Source organism: Xenopus tropicalis, chromosome 1 (assembly GCF_000004195.4).
Source record: "Xenopus tropicalis strain Nigerian chromosome 1, UCB_Xtro_10.0, whole genome shotgun sequence".
Taxonomy (NCBI): Eukaryota; Metazoa; Chordata; class Amphibia; order Anura; family Pipidae; genus Xenopus; species Xenopus tropicalis.
Window position 1 is genome coordinate 4,766,556 of NC_030677.2, and position 11,057 is coordinate 4,777,612.

The 11,057-nt window shown below is 43.8% G+C and overlaps 1 protein-coding gene across 1 annotated transcript; it reads left to right on the forward strand.

Moving 5' to 3' along the window:
• Window positions 1-9,645: 9,645 nt before the first annotated feature.
• Window positions 9,646-10,143, forward strand: LOC105946479 (vomeronasal type-2 receptor 26; the record flags this gene model as incomplete). Its single annotated transcript, XM_031895069.1, has 1 exon — window positions 9,646-10,143. A coding segment is annotated over one exon (498 nt), but the record flags the coding sequence as incomplete, so codon positions are not given.
• Window positions 10,144-11,057: the final 914 nt, after the last annotated feature.

Here is an 11,057-nt window from a genome sequence, read left to right on the forward strand (position 1 = left end):
ATAACTGCTTAGACCAAAAGGAAAATGGTACCAAATTACATGTGTTCTTACTTATGTCTCATTATAATATATAATCACCGTATACAAATACATAGCTCCCACTATTAGATGCTGACACTGCCTTTAATTGTCTTTAATCAATCTCCCAGGCCCATTGTAGACAATGTGATCAAATGTGCAGTTTGTAGTAAAGCAGATTGATGAATGAATCCACGCTCCTGGCTGAACGGAATCTTAAAGATCACATGACTTTTTGTCACGTATACACAGAAGCTGAAACTTTTTCTCTGCATCACCTTTAACCCTTCCATAACCTAATTACCTTAACTATTAACCCTTACCATAACCTAACATGCTAATTAGGATTTGGATTCGGTTCAGTATTTGGCCGAATCTTTTATGAAGGATTCAGGGTTCGGCCAAATCTGAAGAAAGTGGGTTCAGTGCGTCCCTAATACATATGTGATATTACAGTTGAATAAATGAATTAGAAAAGGAATTACAAGACCAATGAACTGAAGTAACACGCAGTAAAGAAATGTGTTTCTTGTATTTATGTTAAAGGGACACGGCCATGTTATTTTGGGGTATGTTTTATTTCTAAATTACACTTGTCCACACTAAACCTCATTTTCCAGTTTGCTGCCCAGTTTTCCAATTTTGTCAAATCGCTCTGCAAAGCGGCAGCATCCTGCATGGAACTTATAGTTTTGCACAATTTAGTATCAATAGAAACAGTACTGTCTATGCCCTCCTCCAGGTCATTAATAAACAAGTTAAAAAGCAAAGGCCCAAGGACTGACCCCTGCGGTACCCACTAACCACACTGGCCCAATTAGAAAATATTCCATTTACCCCACTCTGTATAATCTATCCTTCAGCCAGTTCTCTATCCAATTACAAATATTATGTTCTAGGCCAATATTCCTTAATTTGATCATTAACCTTCTGTGAGGTACTGTATCAAACGCTTTAGCAAAGTCCAAGTACATCCCATCCACTGCCATTCCAGCATCGAGGTTCCTACTCACCTCCTCATAAAAGGCGACTAAATTAGTCTGGCAAGATCTGTTACCCATAAACCCATGTGGCACAAACTTATAGTATTGTGAACTGCAATGTATTCAACTACCCTATCCCTTATTGACCCTTCCAAAAGCTTTCCTACTACTGATGTCAGACTATTCACATAATTATAAAATAATGTTGGATTCTTTTTACTCCTAGCTGCAATACCCTTTCCATCTCTATTTTAGCTTGTCTGATAGCTTTTTTGCTGCTTTATTTGCCCCCTTGTATCTGATGAAAGCCCCAGCTGCCCCAGCTAACTTGAATGCTTTAAAAGCAGGTTTTTTCTTACCAACCTTGACACTAACAGTTTTATTCAGCCATAAAGGTTTTGCTTTGCGATGCCTCTCCTTGCTTACAAGGGGATATACTGTTGTGTATACCTGCAAAGCAATGTTATAAAGAGGTTCCATTTTCCTTCTGTGCCTAACCCCATGAAAAGCCTTCCCCAGTTGACACATTGCAGAGATGCCCTTATACTGGCACAGTCTGCACGTCTAAAATCCAGCGTTTTACTCCCTTATAGTGCTGTCTCTGCAGCATTATCTCAAAGGAGACCATGTTGGGATCACTGTTCCCCAAATGCTCACCCACACAAATGTTAGAGATGAGTTCATTATTATTAGAAATCACCAGGTCCAAAATAGCGTCATTCCTAGTGGGTTCTTGAACGCCTGAAATAAAAAGTTGTCATTTAGCATATTTACAAACCTACTAGCTTTTTCTGACTTAGCCCCCCCATTACTCCAGTCAGTGCCGGATAATTAAAGTCCCCCATAATAACAACTTGACCCAATTTTGAAGCCTCCTCCATTTGCAACAATAGCTGGGCCTCATCTCCCTCATCTATACGGGGGGTTTATAGCATACACCAATGATCATTTTCTTTGTGACCTTCAGCCCTACTGAAATTTCTACCCAAAGAGATTCAATGTTTTCATTGGTAATGTCTTTATTACATGGCTTTAAATCTGACTTTACATAAAGACAAACCCCTCCACCCTTTTTAATCTCTCTGTCCCTCCTAAAAAGTGTATAACCATTCAAATTCGCAGCCCAGTCGCATTTATCATCCCACCAGGTCTCAGTGATACCTATTAAATCATAATTTTCAATACATGCAATAGCCAAAGAAAATGATCAAATTATAATAAGCAATTATTATCTGGCTCTTGCTTTCCACATCAACCAATGGGATTGGAGCCCTTCCCTGCCCACCCCTGTATATTTTATGAGCTGTCCAGGCAGTATTGATGGCAAAGTTGCTGTGTTTTAGATTTTGTTCTATGGTGGGCCAACATTCATTATCCCTCTGCCTTCTCCCTCTAGTCACTGCCTACTCACTATTAATCATGCATACACACTAACCAATCACAGTCCTGCTATGGTTCCTTATCCCTCTGCCTTCTCCCTCTAGTCACTGCCTACTCACTATTAATCATACATACACACTAACCAATCACAGCCCTGCTATGGTTCCTTATCCCTCTGCCTTCTCCCTCTAGTCACTGCCTACTCACTATTAATCATACATACACACTAACCAATCACAGCCCTGTCTGGCTGCTTCCTATGGAACTACAGTCCTGCTATGGTTCCTTATCCCTCTGCCTTCTCCCTCTAGTCACTGCCTACTCGCTATTAATCATACATACACACTAACCAATCACAGTCCTGCTATGGTTCCTTATCCCTCTGCCTTCTCCCTCTAGTCACTGCCTACTCACTATTAATCATGCATACACACTAACCAATCACAGTTTTAGAAACTCCCTCAAAATTTAAAAGGATTAAGAATCCCTCAGGGATAAAAAGTATATATATATATATATATATATATATATATATATATATATATATATGTGTAGATAATAAGTGGTCCTTTATTATGGGATAGCGTTTTTAACATTCAACTTTGACTTTTTCTCCTGCAATTCATGGGGTTCTGGGAAGGCACGTAAGGGGTCTGCCTCCCTATCCAATAATTTGTGCATCATTTACAATGAAAAGTTAGGGAGTCTTGTATCCTTCGCCTTCGCCTTCGCCTTCGCCTTCGCCTTCGCCTTCGCCTTCGCCTTCGCCTTCGCCTTCGCCTTCGCCTTCGCCTTCGCCTTCGCCTTCGCCTTCGCCTTCGCCTTCGCCTTCGCCTTCGCCTTCGCCTTCGCCTTCGCCTTCGCCTTCACCTTCCTCCCTAGATGTGTGGGTAGGTTCTCTCCAAGCAACTTCACAAGGTAGGTGAGTGACTATACTATAACCTGCCAGCACTGACTGAGGTGTCACTGATAATGTAACACAAACTGTAGTGTACTCACCAATTCCTCTTGTTTCTTTTAAATATGCAAAGCTGAATAATTAATACATTGTGAAAACCAAAAGATTTTTTATTTCTTATTTCTACATTTCAATTTGTAGATTCTGAAGTCCCAGTGCTCTACAAACTGCCCCCCTGGCTACAGGAAAGTCCCAAGGGAAGGAGCCCCACCCTGCTGCTATGACTGTGCCCCCTGCTCAGAAGGGGAAATCTCCAATTTAACTGGTAACTAGATACTGACTGATACAGGCATTATAATGAGAAATACCGTATCAATGTTGTATTGGTCAGTGGCTTAAAGGTTGGAAAAGGTGCCGTGGATTTTCAAGGAAGAGAGTGGATTTGTGATCTGGAAATCCCAGTCTGAATCCTCACAGACCAACTAAAGCAGGGAGTTACTAATTCTGGGCAGAAAAGAAACATTGAGGGTAAGATGTCACAAAAACTTCAACTGGCAGAGAATTTTTTTAAAACTAAAACAAAAGATTTTCAGGAATCAGGGATAAAAGCTGCATCTCCAGAGTAGGGATGTAGCGAACTGTTCGCCGGCGAACTAATTCACGCGAACATCGGGTGTTCGCGAACACGGAAGTTTGCGAACTTTCGGCGTATGTTCGCCATTTGGGTTTCGCCTTAGCTGGCGCGAAATTTTGACCTCTCACCCCAAACCAGCAGATACATGGCATCCAATCAGGCAGCTCTCCCTCCTGGGCCACCCCCCCCCTTGGACCACTCCCTTCCATATATAAACCGAAGCCCAGCAGCCATTTTACATTCTGCCTGTGTGTGCTTGAAGAGATAGTGTAGGGAGAGAAGCTGTGATTGATTTGAGGGAGAGTTTAAGTAGTTTTTCTGGCTAGTAATCTACTTTCTACTGCTCTGTATTTGTGTGGGGAGAGGACTGAGGAGCTGTGTATTTATTTTGAGGCAGAGTTTAAGTAGTTTTTCTGGCTAGTAATCTACTTTCTACTGCTCTGTATATTTTGTCTAAATAACAATCTGTCTAAATTACAATAATAATTCCATGTCCAGAAACATCACCCAAGTTGTTGTTGTTTTGTAAAAATAAAAAAAATGCCAGGCAAAGGCAGGCCGCCACGCAGAGGCACTAGGGGCCATGCTGCTATGATATCCTGTGGCCCTAGGAAATTGCCCAGTTTTCCGAAGGCACTTACCCTGAACTCCCAAAATGCTGAAGAGGTAGTTGACTGGCTTACACAGCACACCCCATCCTCTACTGTTGTTGTCTAAATAACAATTTGTCTAAATAACAATAATAATTCCGTGTCCAGAAACACAACCTGAGTGACGGTTTTCCACCAGCAATAATATATTCCGTATCCACTACTGTATACGTTGCCCTTGCAGGCCTTGTTGCCCGGTGTCTGCAACCAAGTGCCACCTAGCTGTGTGAGCTTTTTCACAATCTGTCTAAATTACAATAATAATTCCGTGTTCAGAAACACAACCTGAGTGACGGTTTTCCACCAGCAATAATATATTCCGTATCCACTACTGTATACGTTGCCCTTGCAGGCCTTGTTGCCCGGTGTCTGCAACCAAGTGCCACCTAGCTGTGTGAGCTTTTTCACAATCTGTCTAAATTACAATAATAATTCCGTGTCCAGAAACACAACCTGAGTGACGGTTTTCCACCAGCAATAATATATTCCGTATCCACTACTGTATACGTTGCCCTTGCAGGCCTTGTTGCCCGGTGTCTGCAACCAAGTGCCACCTAGCTGTGTGAGCTTTTTCACAATCTGTCTAAATTACAATAATAATTCCATGTCCAGAAACATCACCCAAGTTGTTGTTGTTTTGTAAAAATAAAAAAAATGCCAGGCAAAGGCAGGCCGCCACGCAGAGGCACTAGGGGCCATGCTGCTATGATATCCTGTGGCCCTAGGAAATTGCCCAGTTTTCCGAAGGCACTTACCCTGAACTCCCAAAATGCTGAAGAGGTAGTTGACTGGCTTACACAGCACACCCCATCCTCTACTGTTTCTAACTTTGCCACAACATCCTCATCCTCCTCTGCTATGGGCACCCCACGTACCACTTCCTCCACCACCGCCGCCCCTTCTTCACTGGAGTCAGAGGAGTTATTTACTCATGAGTTTGTTGAACTGAGTGATGCGCAACCATTATTGCCAGAAGAAGATGAAGGAGATGCGGACGTTACACCATATATCATAATTCAGGCAGGCAACACAACAGAGATGGACATAAGGTGTGATGAGGTCCCCGCTGCTGCTGTCTTCTGTGAGCTGTCAGAAGAAATTGATGCATCTGAGGAGAATGATGATGAGGAGAGTGATATTTTGTGGGTGCCCACAAGAAGAGAGCAAGAGGAGGATAGTTCAGATGGAGAGACGGAGAGTCAGAGAGTCAGGGCAGGTATGTCACCTACACTGCCCACTGGGTGAACCTGGTGATGGCTGGGAAGCAGGGAATGCGTGGTTCAACAACAGTGGAGTTGGTGTCACCGCCACGGGTTGCATGGTCTGCCACCACCTCTACTCCTCCTTTGCTGTCTAACTCGTCTTCTAAGTCGTCTTCTAACTCGTCTTCTAACTTGGCTTCTTCCTCCTCTGCTGCTGTGTCCTCCTCCACACCTGTGCACCCCCAGCTCCACATAGGCTATTCGACGTGCCAGGTACGCCGTTGTCATGCTGTCTTGGGCATGACGTGCCTGGAAAGTAGAAACCATACCGGATCTGTACTCCTGTCATCTCTGCACTCACAGGCCGATCGGTGGCTGACCCCACACCAACTGAAAATTGGAAAAGTGGTGTGTGACAACGGAAGCAATCTGTTGGCAGCACTGAGACTGGGCAATTTAACACATGTGCCCTGCATGGCACATGTTCCCAATTTGATAGTCCAACGGTTTGTCTCGAAGTACCCAGGATTGCAGGACATTCTCAGGCAGTCCAGGAAGGTGGCCATTTCAGACGTTCCTACACAGTCATGGCACGCCTTGCTGACATTCAGCGGCGGCACCACTTGCCAGTCAGGCGTTTAATTTGCGACAGCCAGACTCGCTGGAATTCCACGCTAATGATGTTTGAACGTCTGCTGCAACAACAAAGAGCCATCAATGAATACCTATTTGAACTGGGTGGTAGGACTGGATCTGCAGAGCTGGGGATTTTTTTCCCCCGTTACTGGGTGCTTATGCGCGATGCCTGCAGGCTGATGCGCCCTTTTGACGAGGTCACAAATATGGTTAGTCGCACTGAAGGCACCATCAGCGACCTAATACCCTTTGCTTTTTTTCTTGAGCGTGCCGTGCGACGAGTGACAGATGACGCTGTAGACCAGCGTGACCAAGAGCCTGATTTCTGGGCGGAATCACCAGAACGTTCCCAGGCACCTGCTGCAACGCAGGGAGAGGTGTCAGAAGCGGAGTCAGAGGAGGAAGGTGGCTTTGTGGAGGCAGAAGACCAACAGGAGCAGGCTTCCCAGGGGGCTTGTGGTCACATTTTGTGGAGCCCTGGTCTTGTACGTGGCTGGGGGGAGGAGATGGTGGTGGATGAGGACGTAGTCCTTGATAACGAGGAAGGGGAGATGGATAACTCTGCATCCAACCTTGTGAGAATGGGGTCTTTCATGCTCTCATGCCTGTTGAAGGACCCCCGTATCAAGAGGCTTAAGGAGAAGGACCTGTACTGGGTGGCAACGCTACTAGACCCTCGTTACAAGCATAAAGTGGCAGAAATGTTACCAACGTACCACAAGTCCGAAAGGATGCTGCATTTCCAAACCAGCCTGCAAAACATGTTGTACAATTCTTTTAAGGGTGATGTCACTCCACATTCCAGGGGCAGAGGTGCCGGTAATCCTCCCACGAGCACACCTGCAAGGACAATGCACTTTGGCCACTCTGTAACGTCAGACATGCAAAGTTTTTTCAGTCCAAGGCAGCGCCAGGACCCTTCTGGATCCACCCTCAGAGAACGCCTCGACCGGCAGGTAGCGGACTACCTGGCATTAACTGCAGATATTGACACTCTGAGGAGCGATGAACCCCTGGACTACTGGGTGCGCAGGCTTGATCTGTGGCCAGAGCTGTCACAATTTGCCATAAATCTGTTGTCTTGCCCTGCCTCAAGTGTCCTCTCAGAAAGGACCTTTAGTGCAGCAGGAGGGATTGTAACTGAGAAGAGAACTCGCCTAGGTCACAAAAGTGTTGATTACCTGACCTTTATTAAAATGAATGAGGCATGGATCTCGGAGGGTTACTGCACACCGGAAGACTTGTTCTGACTGCCCATGCAGCTGTCCTTCTCTGCACACCGCTTGACACCACACACAGCTGTCCTTTAGCGTCCTCCTCCACCACCGTACAAACTAGGGTGCAAATCCTACTGGCTTAATTGTAAGCCAAACTTTTTGGACAGGTAAATCCTGAATTTTTCTCTCTTCTACTCTTCTGTGCTTGTCACCCTATCTGAGTTCTTTGAAAGGGTTTGGCTGGGGCATGGTTATGATACCATCTAGCTTTGATGTTTTTAATGTCTTCTGTGCTTGTCACCCTATCTGAGTTCTTTGAAAGGGTTTGGCTGGGGCATGGTTATGATACCATCTGGCTTTGATGTTTTTAATGTCTTCTGTGCTTGTTGTCACCCTATCTGAGTTCTTTGAAAGGGTTTGGCTGGGGCATGGTTATTATACCATCTAGCTTTGATGTTTTTAATGTCTTCTGTGCTTGTTGTCACCCTATCTGAGTTCTTTGAAAGGGTTTGGCTGGGGCATGGTTATGATACCATCTAGCTTTGATGTTTTTAATGTCTTCTGTGCTTGTCACCCTATCTGAGTTCTTTGAAAGGGTTTGGCTGGGGCATGGTTATTATACCATCTAGCTTTGATGTTTTTAATGTCTTCTGTGCTTGTTGTCACCCTATCTTAGTTCTTTGAAAGGGTTTGCCTGGGGCATGGTTATGATACCATCTATCTAAGATATTTTTTCTGTCTTCTGTGCTTGGTACGCTATCTTCGATTTTTTAAAGGTTCTGCCTCAGGATTGGTTATGATACCATCTATCTAACATATTTTTTCTGTCCTCTGTGCTTCAGTGGCTGCAACAAAAAAAACATTATTTTTTAGGAATGTACACATTCCTGATTTTTCAGGGTTCTGCAACGGCGGCAAAATCGTATCTTTTATGGTCACCACAGGTGATCGAAAAGGTAGGACAAACCTGGGCCCACACTGCAGAATCAGTGTTTTTTGGTTCACGTTACTGTACATTGAATTAACTCTGCCTGACCATGCACGTGCGCACAAGCACGGTGACTGCTAAACACACCACTACAGAAATATTCCCACCGACGGGACGAACGTCCTGGAGGTGACAAACAACTAGTAAAAACTAATATTCGCACACTTGACAGTATCATTAAAGCTTTTTGCGTTTTTTTTCGTTGCAGTAAACGCGGCGTTTTGTCTTTGCGTGTGAACCGGCCGTAACCTTCACACGACTTGATTTGAATGTAGATGCCGGACTTTTTAAAGCAGTTTATTACATAAGTTTAGGAATGTATTGTGTTTTCTCCCCTTAACAGCACAAAACGCAACGCTGTGTCAACAACGTATTTTTCAGAGAAATTTTTGCCCTTGATGCCCCTCCTGCATGCCACTGTCCAGATCGTGGCACCCTTTAAACAACTTTAAAATCAGTTTTCTGGCCAGAGATGGCTTTTCTAGGTTTTAAAGTTCGCCTTCCCATTGAAGTCTATGGGGTTCGCAAAGTTCGCGAATGTTCGCACTTTCCGACGAAAGTTCACTAACGGGTTCGTGAACATTTTTTTTTAGGTTCGCTACATCCCTACTCCAGAGAGGAGCAAGAGGAACAGAGAGGGAAAGAAAGGAAAGTTATTATACAACTCAGTAATCAGTTGGATGTTGCCACAACCTTTGTAGATGGTGTTGTGAGGTGTTGCCACAGCAATTATACAACTAATGCATATTAATTTCATATTGAAGTAAATGATATGTACAGTATTCCAACATTGTTCTTACTCACAATATTAGTATTACATGCTGACAGATTTATTTTTTTTCTTGCAGATATGGATAATTGTCTAAAATGTGGGGACTATGAATGGCCCAACCCAGAGAAAACTTTGTGTATTGAGAAGCAACTTCAGTTTCTGTCATATGATGATTCTCTTACTCTGGTCTTTATTGTCCTCTCTCTGGTGTTTTTTATAATAGCAGCAGTTATACTGGGAATCTTTATTTCATTCCGAGACACCCCAGTAGTGAGAGCCAATAATCACACTCTGAGCTTTATTCTCCTTGTCTCCATCAAGCTGAGCTTCCTCTCTGTGTTTCTGTTCCTCGGTCACCCTGTGGATATAACCTGCATGCTCCGGCAAACCTCCTTTGGGATCACCTTCTCCATAGCTGTGTCTTGTGTCCTGGCCAAGACTCTCATGGTTTCCATTGCATTCAAAGCCACCAAGCCAGGGAGTCCCTGGAGAAAATGGGTTGGAGTCAAGGTGGCCTACTGTATTGTTCTTTCTTGTTCAATTATCCAAATACTAATTAGTGTTATCTGGTTGACCATTTCTCCCCCATTCTTGGAGCTAAACTTTCTTTTTGAACCTGGACAAATCATCATTCAGTGTAATGAGGGCTCAGCCATTGGCTTCTATATTGTCCTCTCCTACATGGGACTGTTGGCATCTGTGAGCTTCATTGTAGCTTTCTTGGCTCGGAGCTTACCGGACAGTTTTAATGAGGCCAAGTACATCACTTTCAGCATGCTGCTCTTCTGCAGTGTTTGGATCACAATGATCCCGGCCTATCTGAGCACCAAAGGCAAATACATGGTGGCAGTGGAAATATTTGCCATCATCTCTTCATCCTGTGGCCTTCTCTTCTGTATATTCCTACCCAAGTGTTACATTATTTTATTCAAACCAGAGATGAACTCAAAACAATATTTATTGGGAAATAATAGATAATCATAATAAGTAACTGTAGACTATTTTATGATATTCGTACATTATGTGTAATTTTTTTTTAATTTCTAACTGTATTTCCTAGAGGAGACAATGCATATTTAGCTGAAACAGAACTGCCTATATGTAATTGTTATCCAACATCATGTATCAACAAATTTGATTACAAAATGGAATCTAATAGGATAATTATTAAAATCAACCATTACAAGTTAACTTTGATCAGGCAAGTCACTAGTTTGGGGCCCACATTGACCAAACATCAGGGTATGATCATTAGCTGACTGGATCTGCCATACATATGTAGGGAACTGGTAAATTGTGCCTTTTCCCACTCTGTGGTACTCTAGTTACCTTAACAGCTATGAAGGGTCCTAAATGTAATAGGAAGTAAGTGCCTGTTCCTGGGTCATAGCATGACCTTTTGCAGTTCCACAGTTTGGCCATAAGGTGGCACTGTGGTAATAAAAGGCTGAGCAGCCATGAGGCTGGAGGCCATTTTGTGAAGTCTCAGCCTGAGCAAGCAGGCAGAGAAATACTGTGGAATCTGGGAATAGGTTGGATCAGAAAGGATAGGCAGCTCCTGTTATAGGTCACACAAGGTGTGATAGACAGGCAGGGCTATTTAGTGAGCAGCATTTTGGCTCCAACCAGGAATTGTAGAGGGATTATAATCCCAGGTATAATACTGCCCAGAGCAGGGT